Source organism: Brachionichthys hirsutus, chromosome 4, assembly GCF_040956055.1.
Source record: "Brachionichthys hirsutus isolate HB-005 chromosome 4, CSIRO-AGI_Bhir_v1, whole genome shotgun sequence".
Taxonomy (NCBI): Eukaryota; Metazoa; Chordata; class Actinopteri; order Lophiiformes; family Brachionichthyidae; genus Brachionichthys; species Brachionichthys hirsutus.
The window spans coordinates 8,004,322-8,025,985 of NC_090900.1; the positions used below are offsets into that span (position 1 = coordinate 8,004,322).

The 21,664-nt window shown below is 42.3% G+C and overlaps 1 protein-coding gene across 1 annotated transcript; it reads right to left on the reverse strand.

Moving 5' to 3' along the window:
* Nucleotides 1-16,265: 16,265 nt before the first annotated feature.
* On the reverse strand, nt 16,266-20,316 carry LOC137918099 (endothelial lipase-like). Its single transcript, XM_068760847.1, has 9 exons — nt 20,235-20,316; nt 18,914-19,095; nt 18,512-18,691; nt 18,088-18,199; nt 17,775-17,993; nt 17,357-17,599; nt 17,029-17,149; nt 16,505-16,732; nt 16,266-16,410 (listed from the first exon to the last, which is right to left on the reverse strand). The coding sequence occupies exons 1-9, from the start codon at nt 20,314-20,316 to the stop codon at nt 16,266-16,268; spliced, it is 1,512 nt and encodes a 503-aa protein (XP_068616948.1).
* Nucleotides 20,317-21,664: the final 1,348 nt, after the last annotated feature.

A 21,664-nucleotide genomic window follows, 5' to 3' on the forward strand; every position in this document is an offset into this window, starting at 1 on the left:
GCAAGGCTAAACCGGAGACTGTTATGCTACAACAGAACCAAGCTTGGAGTAGATGTGCTTGATCAAATGGCGAGGAAATACTCAGTGAGAGCACCACGAAGGCGGCCATTGGCGGCGTTTTATAATATTCTTGACCTGGCTGCCAGAAATGCTTAGATCCTGTTCAAGAAATGCACCAATGAGATGATGTCATGGAGGAACTTCATTATGCGACTCTCAAATGAACACGTGACAGAAAAAGGCACATAAATGATGGTGCGAGAGCCCCGGCTGGAGCAGCAGAAGATGGAGAAGAGAAGTCAGAGTCAGAAGAGAAGTTGCACATGGGGGGGGTGCAGGTTACTGATTTCACTGTGAGTGATTGTGAGCCATAAGCAAAACCAATTGTCATAGCAACAGCATTTTGGAATGTTCATAATAGTTCATAATTAGCATTGTTAAAGGTCAAATGATGACACCAACCTGTTTTGAAAGCAGGATACATTTGTATTTATTTCACAGAGATAATTGTTGCAGTTCGAGTTGGCGTGCGTCATTGCAGAGACGTTATGTTATGTCAATTAAATAAATAAAACACTCAATCATGATAGTTTTCATTTAGTATCCTGATGTTTTACCTATTCCACCAATTTTTTTCTTATATCGTGAAAACAATAATAGATATTATATACAAATAATGACCAGAGCAGTCAAAATGACTGCTCTGTAGTTCTAGTAGTTGCAGAATTCTGGTAGACCGAGTGTTAAAGCGCAGTGATTCCACAGAGGTAAAAAACTAAAAAAACAAACAGTGGATGCACTGCATGTTCCTCAACAGAAAATCTCAGTCATGGCTGCAAACAAGCCCTGACATTTCCTGGAGAAAAAAATAACCGTAAAATTTATATTTCGGGAGAAATCTGAAGTAATTATTAAAAAAAACATTTACATAAGGGTGAAGTCCCTGAAACAATCACATTCAATTTCCACACACAGTAACGAGCCTCGTGAAATAAATAGGTGTGAGCAGCTTTTAACTGTCACATGGGATACAACCAACACTCACGCAGGGGACTTTGTTCAGAAATATAACTGGAAAGGCTGGTGTTACTGGTTTCCATTTGAAATCAGATCGGTCAGCCTTTTTTGAATATCTATCCCCGGGACAAAGATTCTTTTGTCGTTAAGTCTATTCAAAACTTGGCATGAAAATCCTTAGAATGAAAGTTATCCACCTTCAGCAGCAGAAACACTGCTGACGCTGCATAATGTGCAGTCATTGCCTTGTATACTAACTTCATAGGAGACATCTCACGCATCGTTTCATTTGGAGTTGTGTGTATAATGTGTCACACGGTGGTGCATTGAGCGCCACAATCGGTGAGTCAGCGGAAGCTTGCTACTGTTTGTAAATTTCGACACGTGAAAAAAGGGAGGGAACGCCAGCAGGATTTCAAAATAAATGTGTCATATGTCAATTATCCTGAGACAAATATGAATCTGTTAACGTTGTGACGACAAAATAACCTTTTCATGAAGATTTTACTTTTGGCATGCAGTTAATGACTTCTCAGGTTGTGTAGGTGGGCAGTAAAGTGTAGCCCTTGATTGTAAATGTAGACAGATAGCATATTGAATGTTGTTGTTGTTGTTGTTTTTCTTGCATCTTCACAGCTGAATGCGTGACCCAGTCCCCTGAGCGTCCGATGCATGGCGCTGAGCCAGGACCCAAACATGCTGCATTTCGTGTTTTCTTCCGCCACTTTCTCTCCATCTGCTTTGCTGCACAACCCCGACTCAGTCAGAGTCGCAGAGGAATTCTGCCCTCAGCGGGCTTGGCTCCTCAAAACAGAGCCATCTTTTTACAGGGACTTTACAAATGCACCAGACCAAGAGAGAATCCCCCCCCTTTGGCAGGGGGAACCATGGTAACTGGCATTAACCACAAGCCCCAGTTTCTCGGAATTCCTGTACCCAGTCTCGCACCCGAGTTCTTCAGATGCCAGAAACGCAACAGACACTGAGGTGTCGGCGTTCAGAGGCCGATCCAGGTTGTCAGGGCGGGGGGGGGGGGTGATTGACTGGACAGAAGCAGTATGGCTATTCTAGTCAGTTGCATCAGATGGATGCTAACAAAAACACAAGGATGCTCAAGAGCGCATTCTTTAAAAAATAAAATAAAAATAGCGTGCAGGCGAGGTGTGGGAAGATAAGAGATAAGAGAGATAATGGGGAACTATCCAAGCAAATGAATCAAAAGTGGGTTTGTATAAGTATATGCATGTTGAGGGAGTTCAGAGGCACCCAATAGTTCAGCCTTTATATAGTCAAGTGTCAGCACTGACTGATTCAACAGGAGGGAAGAGCTTCCCTTCAAAAACTCAAACTTAAATATGCTCAACCTGACAAGGAAAAAGGTAACAGTTATGTAAAACACACAAGCTGTGTGCTGATAGATTACTCGTTTAAACTGCAGGCTCGCTGTGCATCAATGGGCCCTTTCAAACAAACCTTTATTTAGCAATATATAAAAAGAAATACTATTTATTCATCTACATTGAATCGGTGTGACTTGTGAAGTTGTATATATCAGTTAGTTGATGAATTTCTTGATGAAAAATCTGTGGTTTTGATTTTGGGGTAAACATTTCCTTTAAAGTGGTTCAGACTTTTCTATCAAGTTGCGGTGTCAGCTGTGCTACAGTCCTGCATTAGAATGCATATATTCATACAGAAAATCAGAGGCTAGATCATTTTAAATCATGCAGAAACAGCACAGATTATGCAGAACATGTGAGAGAGAAACCAAAGCTATCCGGTCAGGGTGGGTATAACTAGTCAAGGCCATAAAAACTGATTGATGTTTCCTTTATCTGCAAAATACACACAGGTAACCTCACCTCACTTCACCTCACCTGACACACAGGTGAGGTGAGGACCTCACGAAGCTGAGCTTATCTGTCTGTGCGTTTGGCCCAATGAAGGACCGGTGGACTGGCTGCCTCTCTTTGTGAGCAGAGATTAGCTCCAGCTCTCCGTGTCCTTGAATCCAATAAACCTTATGTTCTAAGGCAAAACGTCTGTTTTAAAGACAAAGTTACGGCGGCTTTAAGAATAACATGGCGGTTCTGTTGGAATTTCTGCACCTTTTGTTTGCTTTTCACCTCTTTGCGTGCAGCCTTCGCTGTTGAGATTTAAGACATTCTTTCCATAGTTTCTTCCAGTATTTAACACTGTCGAAGTGGAATACATAAACACTCTTTTTTTGTCTTCAAAATTGAGGCAAGCTAATGTATTTTTACACAAAGCTCTCAGACTATAACTCCAATGTAAATACCGCTGTCATTTTCACCAAACCATTCCCGCTTAGCCTCTTTAGTTGTCCAGCAGTCGGATTCCTCACAATTCTCCATAGGAACAAAAAACCTTGGTGAGGAGTAGGACGGAGCAAATTAATGACTCAGCACTGTTCTCCATGATTTACATTGTCATGGAGCGATAACTGCAAAGACTAACAATGGAAACAGCGGTGATATGTTGGAGACTGAGCTTCGCCTCAGGCACGCTGACATTTAGGTGAAGGTAATTTACCCGCAGCAGAAAGAGGGGCCTCGCTGTATTTCAAACCAGTAGAATGTTCATTTCACTTTAATTTAGCAGATAGAATGACATTTGTGCTAAATTTAGCATGAAAAGACAACTCGCAGAAAACTGCCAACACAATTCTTCATGAGAAAAAGGAGGGTTTGGGAAACCGTCAAATGCACAAGAGCCTTCATGGCAATATAAGACTTTATGGTAATCCATCTAGCAGTAGTTGAGATATTCCGATGCACAGATTACTGTTAGCATTCCCCATGTCATGCTGTGGGTAATAATCTGTTGAAAAGCAAGCCTGTTTTGTGACATAACTGAAACCAATAAGAAAGAGACAGAACTGTATATTTGGACTATACCGACTCCATTCAGTCGGAAACACGGGGAGTGCATGAGTGTAAAAACCTTTGAAAGGATAGACGGAACCTGAGAGGGGGTCACTGGTGTGAAATGTCAGTAGTAAAGAAAATCAGAATATCCATACCCAGCGAGCCATCACGGAAAAGCAAGGAAGGAAGGAAAGACCAGACAGCTCATAGTTTCTTTAAAAAAACGGTGGAAAAAAAAGAAACAATGAACTGAAACAAGGCTGTGAACATTTAATTTGTAGAAGTCATAAGAGGATATATGATTCAGTCAGATTTAACTTCCCGTCAGTAAAGAAACCACAGGTTTACAGAAAGAACTTTCCAGTGGGGGTGGAACAGCAACAGACACGAGCAGGGTTTGACTAGAAACATTGTGCAGCTGACAAAAGACTGTTAACGTGTACACGGTAGCACCTTATAAAGAAAAAGGACCGTTTGCATCTGCAATATCAGATCCTAAACCTGTCCAGGCCCAAACTTGTGTCCCAAGTCCAACCTGTCCTGCAGCTCTCTGCTCAGTATGAAAGCTGTAGAACTAAAGGTCCCGCATCTTGTCTGAAACGTTCAATCCGACAACTTGTCCTATTTTAAATGCGAGAGTCGTATTCGTTTAGCCTTCTTTTAACATTCACATTTGATTAGCACAAGATAGTGGGACAAATTGCTTCAGTTTCAAGCAGCATTAGTTGTGGGCTGTCTCACTAAAATGCAATGTACAAAGACAAAAGATGACTTTTCATTTCAGGTTAAATGATTTGCAGAACTTTAAGTGGTCTGCAGGTATTTATAGTATAAAGGTTTATGTAAGGAGTGCCTTGGTGCAGACTTGAGGTGACCATAAAATGAGTCAGGCAGTGATGTTTATGTCTATTAACAGGCGTTTTGCATTTTGTAACCACTTTTCCTCTCACCGATCAGTCAAACCCTTCATTTAGGAGATTATCTTTAAATACAAAGGCTGATTCCTTTTAACTGAAGCTTTGGGCATTTATATTTATTTTATTAAATTATTGACTTTGTTTAGAATTATGAAATGAATTATGACTTATGAAAACCTCAAAGTGGAATGATGAACTATACAACCGAACCGATGAAGGCAGATGTATAAGCAGAGAAAGGAAAAAGAGCCTTTGAATAAAAGAAAAAAAAAAAAAAATTCAGTCTAAACAGGCGAGAGAAACTGCAGGGCAAGTTGGAAAAGTAAAAAAAACTGTCGGGAGAGACTCCCATTATTGGGAGTGGTGTGATGGGTGAGGTGACTCTCTCTCTCTCTCTCTCTCTTTCTCTCTGGCAGACAGAGTGGTGTGATGTCAAGTCTGCCTTTTAGATGGTTGTGCACGCACAAACTTTTGTGATGACCTGTTTCCACTGGGAACGCTGCAAAGCTTTACTCTTTGTCAGAGAATAAAGATGATAAGCGTGTCCACTTTTTTCTGAACTGATGAGCGCATTCTATTCTGCAGCTGATGTTGCCTTCAGTCGCAATCAAGAACCAGAAAGCAACATGTGGCAATTAAAGCCAGCGTGTAGCTTTTAGCAGCAGAGGACAGTTCTTACAGTTTGCGTTTTCTGATCTTCAGAAATTCTTTTTCGTAGCAGCTGTTGCATAGTCAAAGTTTTGAACCTGTATTAAAAGGACACGTCCTGTAACCTGGAACATTTCAGTTAACCGCCCAGTTTGCAAAAAGGGATTCCATAATGCTTCATTATTCTCGACCCACTGTGCATAGCTTCTGGAACCTTTACTGGTAAAGTGCAGCTGTCTTTATATACAGAGGAAGTCACCACCGTTGACATTTTGGCGGTATCCCCAACACCAATGCTAATGAGGTCTTGCTCTATTTTGTCATCTGCAAGTAGAAAATAATTGGAGTTTTTAAAAATAATGAAAGGGGATTTAATTATATAATTTGACGGTGCAGTCCCCCAGCAGGTTCTTATATACAGGATTAAACCATTGACAAGTACAGTCAAACATCCTGTCTAAGAGGAGCATTTCAAAAAAGCCCTTGCGGTCTTGTTTCCGTTGGAAGTCCTTGGTACATAAATCATCGACATGTAGTTGAGTTGATAGCGCTGCTTTCTCATCAAGAGTTTAGGTAACTAAAAGGAGGAAGGCGAACCAACTAAAGAAAAATGAAGCTAGGAAAGTCTTTCATGTGTTCATGGCTGCAGACGAGCAAATATAATCTTTTACTTTGTGTATTATTTAAGCTACACTAACACATCTGAACCAATGGTATTGCTTTACACTCCGTCCACGAGGATCCCAACGTCACGCGGTGAAGACGCAGGAGGATTTTGGAGGAGTCCTGAACTGAGTTTTATCATGTGATTTAAAGACACAGTCCGCTCACTTGAGTACCGTAATTTATTTAACAAGGATTTCAAATAGACACTCCAATATATCAGATGCATTTAGAACAAAGATGAGTGTAAAGTAGTTTGTCTAGATCTGTGTGTAAGCAGCTGCTCACTGACTCACATGTTCACGTAGATTAGCTGATGCAATTTGTCAAGCAGTCATTGTCCGTTGAAATTCCAAGCACATCTGAATATTTGGGATCAAAACAATCTTTGGTCGGGACATAACTTATCGCAGCAACTTTCCCACCAAAAGCGCAACTTTCATTGAACACAAAGTCTCTTTGTTTGCAGCACATTCAGTGGTGAACATTCAAAGCAGTGCAGGGTCATGGTTCAGGAGGAGAGTGAAGAAGGGGTTAGGCTTAGAATTGTGTGTGTGTGTGTGTGGGGGGGGGGTCTGTGCCACACAGGGGAGAAATGTGCACATGCTCACATCTTAATTTACCATTAAACGATGGTTTTAATGCCCATAGTGATCCTCTTTCTTTCTATTTCTCAATAGGCCGACGAAACATGCCGCCGATGACATTTTAATACTCAAGAAATGTGAGAAAGACATTCCTTCTTAAACCCCTCTAATATGACGCATCATAGCTCTCTCAAGGAGCGCTGAGCTTCAAATTAAAATAGAAGTGAATGTTCATTTATTTCGCATTTACAAATACCAGTCCATATCGTTCTCGGTGATTTCCTGATATTTACTGAACGCATGAGTGATTATTCCTCATGGATTAAGAATGAAAACATGACACTGAATACAGGATCAAGAATGTTTGATGGGCATATAGAGTATGTCTCCAGCCACGCCAGCACATGCCGTCACTTATGCAAATTGAAACGTCACTGAACTGTAGTAACCCTCTTTTAAGGTAAGGCCATACCTCTCAGCCAATCACAATAGACCCAGAATCAGGCACCCTTCCCTGAGCCAATCAACACGTTTGTGGTTTTTTTTTTCTCGCTCTCCTGCCTCTCTTTTCTTTCTCACTTTACCGGCTCCTTTTCATTCTTACTGAAATACTATTGCATGAGTAACAACCCGTTGCCAGAGGCGGAAGTGGTCTCCATTTCTTTTGTTTTTTCCCCCCTCTAAAGCTCCTGTCCTACTATCACTTAAGCGTGTCTGCTACACCATTGTGTGCTATTCATTCATTGACAAAATGCACCACACGGGAGGAAGTCCCTCAGCCTCCAAGGCCATTTCACTCATGACTCTGTCTGTGTTTGCAATAAACGTATCTCCAGGTTGAGGTCACCTTTGAGCCTTGCCGTCGGGTTCGAAGCCATGTGTTAGTGTACGTCGGTACGGTGCACATAGAGCTCCTGCTGCCAGCGTAACTCGAGGGGGGAACACTGTCATATGGCTTCTAAAGTTGCATAATTTATGTCAAACCAAGACATGACCGTTTGGATTTCTTCCAAACCAGAGACTCCCGTGGAATACCATAACATTCAGCAAGGCTTTGGCCCATTCCTGTACATCAGGAGGTTGGGAAGGCGGAGAGGCGATCTCTTGTTAATAATAAGCCATTGTTATATTTGAGCAGCTCTTTGGTCGACGGTAATACAAAGCTGCTTTAGAGGTTATGTTTTAATCTGTCACGGAGGTAGCAATTAGCTGAGTGAGAGAAATAACTACAGCGGCACATAACTTAATATTACTGGGCACAAATTTGCGTCTAAGGGTTGAACAATGTTTACAGTATCCTGCCTCTTTAGACATCTGAAAGAGAAGAGAGAGAAAAAGGAACAGAGACAATACAGAGTAGATAGACATGAAACAAACTGAAAACCTAAAACTCATATATCAGTCATATTATGTCAGGTGTGCTTTGATTACCATTTTCAGTTTTAATTTTTTTCCTGTGATGTCTTTTGACTTTACACTTCCTGTCCTTATTTCGCTCTCGACCTGTTTAGTCTGTGTGTGCTTCATTTCCTTTGGTGACTTGTCCTGTCAGTCATGTAGATTGTCTTCATGTGTGTAAGTGCTCTTTGTATGGTTGGATTTTATTTTTGTAACGTGGACTCTTCATCACTTTGATTCTTTGCTTTTTGATTCTTTCTCTCTTGTATAATATCATGAGGTCATAAAACATCCTATATCCATTCAAACATACATATAAAACTTTTACAACCGGTAAAAGTGCTCAAAGAACATTTCATCATGCCCCAGTAATCAGGATATCATAAAAAGTTTGTATCAGTGATCGATCGTTCTATTAGAAATATTTCTTCATTAGTTTAAACACAAACTAATGGTGTTTTAAAACAAAAAAACACATAGATGCATGTGCTTGTGCACATCTGATAATTCTTCTACCGTAATTCTCCAAGTGGTCAAAAGCTCTGAACTCAGATACATATAAATGCTATTGTCCACTGTTTGGTCGGTCCGCTGACTGGTTAATTAGTACATTATTGTACGTCATCAATTTCCACACACTTTTCCTCTAACATTATTTGTAAATTAATCTAAAAAAAAGAGAATTCTTATGAATGATTCTTCTAAATGTCCATATTCTAGAGATCTAAATGATTGCTCTCCTCCATCATCTTCCTCAAGAATAAAAAAAAAGTGTCTTTGCAGCATTAAAAGATTAACAGTAAATCCTCCTTCCCTGAACCACCGTAGCTCTGATGAAGAGTGAAGTTCCCTTTGATTTGTGGTCTCTGGTCTTCGCTGTGAAAAGGCCAGTGGACACTGCGCTGGGTTTGATCCATAAAGCTGCGGATCATATGAATCAAACCATGTGACTTCAAAGCTGAATTCAAATACGCTTCAGGGATTTGGCTCAGGAGTTTCACAGTGCTTCTAACCTGAATCCTTACCGTACACGGCTGGTGTCCCTGTCTAACCACTTCTTTGAGTATTATTGAAGTGTTCTTGTGTCCACGTTTGCAAAAACCACAAGAGAACCACATGCCCATTAATTTCAAAACAAGAATGTCTGTTTTGTTTTCTGCCTTCGTCATAAAGCTGCTTACTGCATTACGCAAGCTAAATAGGTGCTGTGATCAAGAGAGCAATAGTCAGGTCCACACCGACTATTGTTTTAAAAGTGGCTGGGCATAAATCTGTCATAGGATTGCACACAGGTTATTATTATATGAGTACCGGTTAAGATTTAAGTGTGAATAGCAGCAGGAAACTGCCAGTGTTGATATACTATACTATAGTGTGTACAATACAGCCACACCTTCTGGAGCAATCCAGGTCGAAGCAATGATTGCTTCCGCCATGCACAAATAACTGTCAATAAAAAACGGATTCCTAACACATAGCTCAAATGATTATTGACCCCAATGGACTGCAATTGCTCAAATTCAAAACACCCTCGCGATTTACATTTTTGCTTTCTGTCACCTGGAGGTTTTGATTATTCAAGTATGACCTTGCAAACTATTGAAGAATTAAACCAAAATATAAAACACCTTCCCAAAAGAAGTAACCCAGACAGAGATCTGCGTGTATCCTTTTGTAACACGTGGGGGTTATGCAAGTGTTAATCTCTGCAGATTATGCTTTTCAACCTTCTTTTCAGCCAGAATGGCTTTTTTTCCTTTTTTTTTTTCATTTCTCATTCTCATGTGGCTCATTCCCATGAGAAAGTCTCAGCCTATGCGCCTGGCACCATAAAACAGCAACAGAACAAAAGAAGAAGTGGTCTGAGCAGAAACACTGACCTTGAGTGTATTTTCCTTTTAACAGTATTGCTCTCTGTGATACTGTGGGAGCGCTTCAGTGCTGAGAAAGTGACAATGTGTTTGAATGTGCTCCTCCACTTGTGTGAGGATCAATTTCACTTTTGAAAGCTGTGAACAGCTGGTGCCTGAAGAAGGTATAGCTTGTATAATGTGCTGGCAAAAACTGGTGCAATGCTTTTGTAGTATTTTATATGATATGAAACCTGATGAGAGAAGGACCTGCTCATCTTGACCTCTGACCCGGTGATGAAGTCGCGCATTGGCGTGACAGACGGGAACGAAGCTTCAAAGCTATAAGCTATTTACTGAAACACCTCACTCGCCATGACTCAGTGAATTCCTCATTTTTGATCATCTGTTGTCGACTCTCAGTGAGTCTTGTGAAGTAATAATTAAACACCCCTGTTGGAAATACTGTTGGAAAGCATTATTGTAGCGCTCTGCTCTGGGCATTGAAATGAAACAGCCATATGATTAACATGGCGTAGCAAGCCATTCGCCTATTTCTCCAAGATCAACCTCCAAACATCCATAAAACGTATTGATTGGCGGCCAAAACTTTGTCTTATTTGTTAATTCTACGCACTAAAACCATCCTACTGCTGTATGTCATGAGTTCTATACTACTGAACCAAGATTGCTATTTTCAAACCGCTGACCTATCGGTCACTGGACGACACGCTCTACAAACTGAGCCACACCCGCCTCCATTATGCTTTCCCAGGTCTAGAGAAGGAGTGGTAACTGTGTCTTTAGACTCATGGGAATATAATGCAAGGTAGAGTTATTCCATTATAGTAGAGCACTGCTCGCATGAGTTGGGACGTTGTTTCATTTTGTATCCCCCCCCCCCCCCACACACACACACACTTTGTCTTCTATGCAAATAAGATTGGTCATTTGACATTTCTAAGTTAAGGTCATAGCAAATATGCGGTATTCAGACTGCCAGTAATTCTTACTTAAGTGTGGAAATGTCTTGAGAAAACTGATGCTGATGACTGGTCACAGCTGAATAGTTCAACTGGGGTTACCAGATGGCCAGCTCTCCTACCATTGGCTCACCAGTCTCTCCAGTTCTGCCTCAGTTGGCACTTGATAAGGGGTGTGATCACGGTTGGAGTTGCTATAATAGAGTAACTCCCAGTTAGTGGTGAAAGGGCCACTGAGTACAGGGAGTGGGACGCGCAGTCAGGCAGCGCTCCAGCTGTGTAGGAACTGTACTTCAGAAGAAAGCCACATATTCATCCAATCCTCTACTCTCAGAAAGACGGAACAAATACTTTTAAGACAAGTACAGCCATTTATCAAAGCATGATAACTGTCATTCATGCCAACTGTTATCCAGTCAGCAGTGCCTTAACCTTTAACTAACTTTCCAAAGTGGCTACTCCGTTTTTGATTACAGTTTTCTTTGTGCATAAATGTAAAGATTTCTTTCTCTTTTTGTGCTTTGCGATTCACCCAAACAATGATTTTACAAAACAATCAATATCCATAAAACAATGTAAATATGACAAAACATCCCTGGTTTCTATGCAAAAGACTGGTGTGAAATCCAGGATCAGTTTGATGAGTTTTCTTTCTACGTTTAATTAAATTCCCTGCCAATGTGGAAATGATGCACATCTGAAGTGTAGCGCATCATAACTTAGCATGTAATGGAGGTCTTCTTACAGCGAGGAATTGACATTCATCTTGTTTTATGACCTCTGCCTCCTCCAAGGAGCATAAAAGATCTTCCATCAGATCTCTAATATAAGCTTGTATATAAAGACAACTTTACAGCAGCTGAGACGTAAAAGCTGCTCAGAGCACAAGACTGAACCCACATGCTCTGTGTGCAGTAAAGGAAAAATCACAAATGACAAATATGCATCGCCACAGCAGTGGTGTCAACAAATAGGAATCTACGAGTGGACAACTGCCTGATCCCCCCCCAATATCACAATGTTTACCAGGTGACAGTGTAATTATAACCACCTGGAAACAAACACGATGTGCTGTCAAAAACGTGGCTTCAAAGTGTGCGATCCCTGATTGTGTGCGCGTTTTGACTGATTGGATCGTGATTGGTTAGACACAAATACTTAGAGACTGTCCGTAACCCCTTCGGCACACAGAGCTATTTTCATTTTGTCATCAGGACATCCAGATAAGTAACATGACGGGGGGCATGCCAGTGTGTCAGGGCGGGAGGTATTTGGAAACTGGGCAGAACAGGTTGCTTCACAATTACTGTGGCTACAAGTTTGGTCATGATCAAAGGTGATTCACACAGCAGATTAGCTCAAGCTTTTTTTTTTGGCAAGTCTTGAAATAATATTTACTATCTATAATATTTACTTATTATCAGCTGAAACCCTGTACCCTTCTGTTGTTCAGCGTGTTACTGTATTTCCTTTTAAAATGTTTGTTTTTGTCGCAACGTGAACAAAAATATGTGATATAAGACATTTTCCACCTGGTTATCCAGTGACACCTTCCACGGCTCTCACCATTCACTATCCCAACACAAAAACATGCTTGTAATATTAAATGTCTAAAGGTTTATTTGTTCAGATTATGTATATGTAATAACAGATCAGGTCAGGTCCACCTTCACCCTTCTTGGTTCTCGTATTCCTTGTACATTTGAACAGCTCCATGTGACTCCATGTGAACGCCATAGTTTAAACTCTTGCCAGACTCTGAATGACGTCCAGCAGTCACTCAGATGGCATCACGTTGAGAACAGTAAACGCAACAAGAATCCAGAGGTCAACAAACCTGTGTGCTTGAAAGATATCATCAAATGTTGTGGAAAGTCATTCGTCACCCAGCGTGTGCGTCACCATGTTTATGGACAGCTGGGATCTTTAGAGATGACCTATTTCCCCACTCCTCACGCTCTTTCTTTTTGATCTGCATGTTGGCGGCGCTGTTGTAATCCTTGAGCTTTGGAATTATTTTTTCATCATGTGGACAGTACAGGGACTTTGTGGACACACAAGTGCACAAGTGCTTACTCATTTTAGTTAAGGTTTTGAATCCCTTGTTTCCTTTTCAGTGAAAATGAGTCTGTCTCAGTGTAATGTCTAAAAAAAAGTCTATATGTTTTTGAAAATTCCCACTAACTTAGGGATTTTATACAAGCACATGACAATTACACTGCATTGTATGAGCTATAGTGTTTAAATGCCTTTACCAATGTAATTAAACCTCTTTGACCACCAGAAACTTAAATACATTTGATTTAGTTGGTAGTCGTTGGACTTAAATGACTGTCAAACTGGGGGCAATCTGACATACTCAACTTAATAAGTTACGTCCTACTTTATTGTGAAGGGAACTGTCTTTATGTCTCAGGTTTCATAAACGTTGCACCTTACATCACCTTAGTGGGGGGAAAAGCAGCCTGTTCTTTTTCAAAGGCACCTTCAAATGCAGTCCAAAAGTGAAGTCTTTTGTTCTGAAACACAACGGATCTATCACATGGAGTTCACTACAAAGAACTGTAGTGCTAGAACTCTTTCACCGCAACCTTTTTAATACAATGACTTCAGCAGCAACTAGTAATCTGCTAATGAACTTCATACGTCAGTGTTTATAAGAGACAGGGTCGTTTAGCGCTTTGTGACGCGCTGGTGACGTCGTAGGGCAAACCGCCTCATTTGCTTGTACAAAGGAAATACTCTGGTGGACTGATGTCATGTCCCAAATCACATACCTCCATACTGGACTTGGTCAGTGTATAATTACATTCACAATACTAAATATAATGTAATACATTGCACCATAAATACATAGATGGCATCCTATTGGATGCCATTGATACTTCTCACCCTCAATGATTAACCTCTTATCTACACGTAACAGCAGAGACAAGAGCCACAGAAATGTCAAAAAAGAATACGGGTATCTGCTCAACATTAAGGAACCTTCCTTTAAGGACCTTTAAGGAAGCTTCCGGTGGGGTTTTTTGTGTGTAATATGACTGGGTGATGGGAAAATACCTAACATGTCGCAGTTTTGAGAAGTGGGTGAATAGATTATTTTGGGTTACTGCCAAGTCCAGAAGTCCAGAACTCCATGAAACGTGTGATATGGAAAGATATAGGCCTACACATAAATGTTACAGAAGCCTGTATATAGTATAGACATTTATTTTGATTTTTTTTTCCAACTAATATAACCTAAGGTTTTAATACACCTTTACTAATCTGTATGCATTGCAGTGTCAGCACATTTAGCAGGTAGGTTTGTAGTTTATTTTATGTTGGATGCAGAAGTCATCAAGGGGTGAAGGTATTTCATTCAAACTGATGAGTCACAAAACCAACACAGGATCGTGCACTATGTTCACCAGTCAGGGGGCACAACATCTCAATCTGCCCCCCCTTTAGGGCTGCTGTAGGCTGACAGAAGGATGATGGGTTACTGCTGCTAAGATTCCCACAAGTGTATGTGTGTGTGTGTGTGTGTGTGTGTGTGTGTGTTCCAGCTTTTCTGGGTTAAAAAATTGGCTTGTTTGCAAAAACAAAAGACAGGATTTTACTGTTTCATACACCCACAACTGCAAATGAGTGACTACTTTCTAAAGAATGATGTTGGAATTCCTGATTTATTACAACTCACTAACCACATGGTAGAAAGAGCCGAGTGTTGAAAGGTAAGGTTGCCAGAGGATGAACAATGTGAGTTCTTGTCAGAACATGTGTGTGAAAAAATGTACGATACAGAGAAATTACCAAAAGGTTTGTTTTTTAATGGGTTTATAAGCCAAAAGAGTTGAAATCTGTATATTTATGCAGAACCTCTCAAGTTTAGATGGAGTATTGGGACAATATATATATTTTTTTATTTTGGGTCGGTTTTTGTTATATGACAACTGCCTCCTAAATTCTGATGAGCATGTCTTTGCTCTGGCAGCAAAAAACACTCAGTGCTTCCAGTGGGTGTTGAAATTAGGCAACATATATATTTGTATACGAAGCGGTTGAGTGAAACAACTTTTCTGGTGCCGTGCACACACCCAGGTTACATGTAAGCCTGCAGTTAACACGCTAGGTCGCTGGGAAATAGCAGTTGATTTATTACAGCTAGACACGTCAACATTCCATTATGGAAATACTCAGTCTTCATGCGGATGTTCCTGCGTGCATCTGTAGGCCGTAACTGAGACAGTAGTACCGGTACTAGTAGTACTTTTTTTTTTTTAAGATTGTGTTGATGGATGTAGCATTTACAAACAGGTTTCTGTTTCAAACACGTTGGCAGGTTAGGGTGTCACAACGGTGATTTAGAGGAACTGGATAGAATCCAGTAATCCCAGGCGGTAGCTGGATCCGGTTTCACAAATCATTTTTCACTCGCAAATTGGAGCCCACAGAAGGCCTGACATGGATCCAGATCTGTTTTATGAAAATGGCAACTTGCAATTACCAATAAACAACAATGGCTGTCCAACAGTCATTCCATCCTCGCTGAGGAAGATCACAATGTTAAAGGTGTGACACTTAAACTGAGACGAGAGCTTGTACAAAAAGGAGAATTTATTTTTCCAGAAAGGTATTTACATTATCTACATAAATATACACATCCCAATAAAGGCACAGATAGCAACAGTAACAAAGCACAAATGTGACAAAGATTGTGTCCCATGAGATAAAGGTCTATCCTTCAGTGTGTCAGTAATCTCTCTGCAGAAAGGTACACTTCTTGGTCACAAGCACAAACACCCACACATAAATACTGCATCTAGGAGAATTGCATGCGACGTACGGTTCATCCTGGGATGTGCGCTGATAAATAACATTGGTCTCGCAGTGCTTCCATTTTTTCATAAATAAAAACCTTTTTTTTTTTAATGTACAGTACATCGACTATGAATGCTGGTTTATATCCGCTGGCACAGGTTTTAATTCTACTTGTCACTAATCCAGAGAGGCGTGTTCCAAAAGTCCTCCGGCGAGCTTAACTATCGGGACGGGCCCCTTGATTCCAGTCGGATTTTTTTCAGCAGTATTGGAGGCTGGAAAATTTCCAGAGTTCCCGAAAACCAATAGGTAACCCTTAAAAATCCAGTCAAGCCCCTCCCACCATAAGCAATAAGTGATCAAAAAAAGAAAGGGTGGAGCATTTCGCTGGTCCGTGCTAGCTCCCCGCGTGGTGACGGTGCATTGGTTGTTTGGAGTGCTGAGGTCTTACATGAGTACCCTGATAACAAAAGACAGATTTCATGTCGTTAGAATAATCAGTCACAGCTCACGAAAACTTCAACAATTTGATTAAAATTATTTTGTACCGTTTTCTTGGCTTCACTTCCCAGCCATCCCGGCATTTCACAAACGTTAATGAGCTTCCCGGTGAAATGTCAAGTTCTTTGGGGTCTTCGGCACAGAAGGTAAACCTGTGACGAAACAAAGTCAGTTAATGTCAAGAAAAAAAAAACTTAATGTAGGGTACAATATGGATATAATGCCTCAACTGCTGCTCCCTCTTACTTCTTCTGCGTTTCTCCAGCTTTCACACGAATCCGCCGGACTTGCACGACAGGTTTGGCAGGCTTCGCGTTCCAGGACCACAACGACGTCTTAAGGTTCTTCCAGACTGAGCGCAAAGAGTCAGATTCTCCTTCCCAGCTCAGACGGATCTTTAGCAGCTCACCAATATCCTCGTCGGTGAACACCAAGAACGTGCTGGTGAAGTTCAGACCGATGACGCCACCATGGCTGGACAGAGGAAGGAGAAACCAAGCTTTAATTAACCAAATAATGAGCGACTGCATGAGACATCTCATGATGAACAATGAGCAGCCGTTTTAGTGCCGTTAGTACATGGTCAGCTTCAGAAACTGAACGCCCGAGTTGCTGCTGCAGTCTGAGTTTATAGTACAGCACGACATTTTGTGAAAGGTACTTTGAAAATGCCAGTGCAAGGGGTTAAAAGCCCCCCCCCCCAGTCGGTAGACTTTGCAATATTACGGGCAGGAAATTTGCTCAGGATTTTTTTGCCATTTTATACTTACACATCAACATCCATGTTTCCTGTATCGTTATTGGCACCATACAACTGGACAAGAAAGGAGGGATCTGCACTCGGTGACTTTTTTCTATCAAAAACATGCATCTTCATCTGGTAGTGGTAGCCTAGAAAAGAAAACATGCAATATTCATGACCTGCCATGGAGCGCAGCACAGTAGGAGAAAATACAGAATGAAAACTATTTCTGTTACCGAAAAACCAACTAGCCATGAACTGAGCGATGTCTGACTTGCTTATCACTTACAGTAGAAAGTCAGCATCATAGTGGCATAAAGATAACATTTCTAGGTCATGTCCTCATCGCAACTCACCCCCGAACGGAGTATCGGCACGCGTCTTCAGATACATTTTACTGTTGCGTCTTTTACGCATCTTCCTGGCGTTGTAACCGATGTTGTTGCAACGATTTTTGCGGCAGCTGAGGCAGATGCCCTTCTTGAAGCGGTCCGGGCCCGTGCACTGGTAGGCGAAGCTCACGTGGTCCTTGTTCAACAACGAGTCCACAAACAAGTGCACAGAACGCTCATGTTCACACTTAATTACTTCCATGAAATCTGGAGAGAAGCAAGAAGGTAGACTGGGTATAAAATATATGGGATTAAACAGAAACGGTATGTTCACGGCAGCTGAATTAATTAATGTTGCATGGAAACTAAACAAAACTCTCAAGTTAAAAATTGTTCTGGACAGCCAACCATCCAAACAAATGGAAATTTCTTAAGAACTTACTTCCAGCCGCTGCCAGCACTTCGCTCAGGGCGCAGCCGGGCTGCACGTCGCCACCGTTGGGGTAGATGTCAATGTCCCCGACAGGCTGTTGGATCCCAATGCTGACACCCAAAGCCTCTCGAGTGTACGTGTGCAGAACGTCCACGAAGTCGGCATCATCTGGAGAGAGGCGCTTTTCCTCTGCCACACCCTCAAACAACGGCCCCGCTGGGTCTAGACCTTTTAGAAAAATAATGAGAACAAAAAGCTTAAAAGATGAAGCGTGTACATCTATTGAAGTGTTTACTGGAGAGCCATGCTGCACTAAACACACCGGTGATTCTGCCGATGGACCCTCGCACATATGTTCCTGCGAAGCCAGCGACGTGAGCCCCCAAACTGTAGCCGATCAGGTGCACATTCTCAAGCGGGAGCTGTAGCTCATCCTGTTGTAAAAGAAAGTTGCAACGCTCAGCAGGAGCCTCCAGAGACGCCAACAATAGACCCTGGTATTCAGCCAGCGATGATCCGCCATGGCTGCAGCTGAGCCAGGCTCACTTAGCCAGAACAGAACCTGCAGAGTCCTCTCCTGCTGAAGTGCGAGTGACGGGTTCCTCTCCCCAATCAGAAATGACTAAATAGAACCTAGATTGAACCCCATCTTCTAATAGCCTCACCTGATTCTCCAAATTGATCAGAAAAATAAAGCGTGGCTCTGCAAGTTACCGACTCGTCTTTGAAGGACGTAATTTACACACCTGAAGCCAGTCAAGCATGGCGGCAATATCGACGCCGACGTTGCGGGTGTAGTTGACCGAATCGGCGTACAGCTGCTGAGCCATGGGTATCCAGTCAACGACGATCACGTTGGCCTCCGTCTCACGCTGCTTCACTGCAGAGATGAGCTTGTAGATCCAGCTTTCAAAGATGCCACTGATCTGTGGGACAAAATAAAGACCCACAATCATTGATCCATCCTGCTGAACCCCCCCTCTCTTACACTCCGCACCTTCACCTGATGAAACCTAAGATTCTAAATGCACGCTGCTAGGACTGACACTTCCCCACATCATCCCATCATCTCAAGTGTGACCAAGATAAACGCGAGTAAGAAATGGGGACTCGGAGGAGAAAAGGAGGAATCAAAAGATGTGATGTACCGTCCAGCCATGGATGATGAAGATGGTCTTGGCTGTGGCGTTGAAGCCACACTCCTCCAGACACTCCTTCTTGCCGGTCTGCAGGTAGCAGCCCTCTTCCTCCGGATCGATGTTTTGCCTCATGTTGTACTTTATGACGCCATTGCCGTTTAGGGATAACTCGTTCAAACCGGTCTCCTCACCTGTGGGACAAAAATGTTTTGATTATATTCTGTGCTCGACCTTTCTGGGAGGAGTTTGCTTGTTCTCCCTGTGCCTGCGTGGGTTCTCTCCGGGTTCTCCGGGTTCCTTCCTAAGTGTGTGTGTGTCTGTGTGTGTGCGTGTGAATATTTGTCTGTATTTGGCCCTGCAATCAACTGGCAGCTTGTCCAGGGTGTGCCCCGCCTCTTTCCAGTCGACTGCTGGGATAGGCTCCAGCATGACCCGGTAATGGGCAAAGCGGTGAAGAAGACGAATGAATGAATGAATGAATGAATGTTGAATGAATGCCTAAAGAAGCTTCTAGCTAACCCTAATCTTCTCATACCTTTGCAGAAACATGTTGTGAGAGTCAATCAGCTGACGGCAGCACAGGCAGCTTATGGCCGACCTCGTTTCATTTCTGCAACGTAATTGCAGCCAGAGCTCCTATAATTATAACTGCTATAATGTGCAGCCGGATAAATTTACTCATCTGGCTGACGCAGGAACCACGTGGTGACGGGATGGATTTATGTAGCCTACATGTTGATAATGAAAGGTTGTTTATAAAGATTATTTTTAAAGGTTTAATGTTTTTTTTAATTTATTTTTTTAGCTTCAGTGGTTTCTTCTGTTCTCGCAGGAGAGAAAGTCCACTAATGCCGGCATGGCCTCCTTTGACACCGGGTTAAATCGTGCCTGCATTTAGAGCATGAACTCCACGACCTTTGGCAATGAGCCACAGTCAGAGACTTTAATTACGCTTGCGCGGTGGAGTGACCCGCGGTAAAACGCGGGTGCGGCCGAACATCTGCCCGAACCGCTCACACAGACGTGGCGTTGCGCGTCCTGCACTCTCGCGTAAAGCAACACTCCTTCCTTGCTGCTCTCCCAAAAAGGACACGTCGCAGCCTTGTCTTTTGAATCCATCCCAGTATTTCTGGGTCTCTCCACCCCCCACAGTTCGCGTTTATAATTGCGCCCAAAAAGCCCTTAAATGCAGAACAATTAAGAGAACTCATGCTGGAGTATTTGCGTTTTTAGGTGCCGGATTAATGCCTTCATTTTAAAGCTGTTAACAAATAAATGAATGAATGAACGAACGCAATGATTCAATAATAGACACAAAGCCGCTTCTTACCTTCACGCGCAGCCTTTTCTCCATGAACGAGCGCGGCGCTCCACTGCAGGAAAATCCACAGCGAAAGAGCTCCAGGATTCATTTCTCGGTCACGGACGAGTGTCGGTGAATTTTAAGTTCCCTGAGAAAATGAGATCGATTGTTGTATCGCTCGTGATCGTGCGCGGTTGCTCTTAGTTTACAGTCAATGGCGACAAAGAGCCAAAGAGCTAAAGAGCCGGTGCTGGATTCGGGTCGAGTCCGCGAAAGCACCGCTCGGAATGTGCGTGTTCGGGACTCGAGCGTGTGATTAGAGTTTTAAATCGTTTCCTCCTTTCAGTCATCTGATCATCGGCTGATATATCGCGGCTCTCATTGGTCAAGCCCCCGGTGCCATTACGCAGAAAGGCGTGGCAACAATGAATGAAGTCGTAGTAAAAGCTTCTCGCTTTGCGTGATTCAAGTCGAACCCGTGCGTGCGTGAATGCGTGCGTGCGTGCGTGCGTGTGCGTGTGCGTGCGTGCGTGTGTGTGCGTGCGTGGCGTGGAAGGCTGACGCAAGCGTCTAGGAAACAAAACGACATGTCCTCGCGTCCACACCTTTGTTTGAAACAGGATTAAAGGTTGCGTAAAATGACAAAGCAGCCGCAAGACTCTCGTGCATCAGAAAGTGCGTCCAGTTTTACTATGATAGACGAGCATAAGAAATATCTCGCTTTGTTCTACCATACGTGGGAAACCCACGACCCCCCCTTTATGTGAATCAGTGGGAATATTTAAAAGGCTCCGACTCGTGTGGGGGATGGCGAGGCTCCCCTTGCGTGGGGCGCTTCCGACCCATCAGCTAAAAACTCACTGACCGGTTTCAGAGGGAGAGAGACCAAGAATGGACGCAACTAGTCACGGAAAGATGTTTACGACAATAACACACCGTTGTGTACACCCCCCCCCCCTCCACACACACACACACACACACACACACACACTCTGCAGGAGTGTCACTCGGGCACCTGGGAGTTAAAAGGTTATCAATATATCCATAAAAAATACATCTTTCAATCTAAACTTGAACTTTTTTACTATTTGTGCCATAATATATTTAAAATACGCTTCCAAAGCAAGTCAGTTATTCATGCAGCCCACCGCCTAAATTACTGCCCGCAAATAATAAAAAATAGTAAACATCAAAACAGGGGAAAATCACAGCTTCGGAGGACAACTGAGTCATCTGTTTATTGAAGTGCGTTCTCAAGGTCACAAATCCCCTCATATCTATGCAGGGAACTGGAGCGATTTGAATTTAAATTAAACATTTTTAATCAAATATTTTCAAGAGCAAAACATTAATCCAAACGGAGGAAATGATAAATGATAAGCTTATCTTATTTTTCACTCATGTAGTCTTTACTTATGAGGACTGAGCCGAGGCTGCGCTATCTTAAAGTTAAAGGA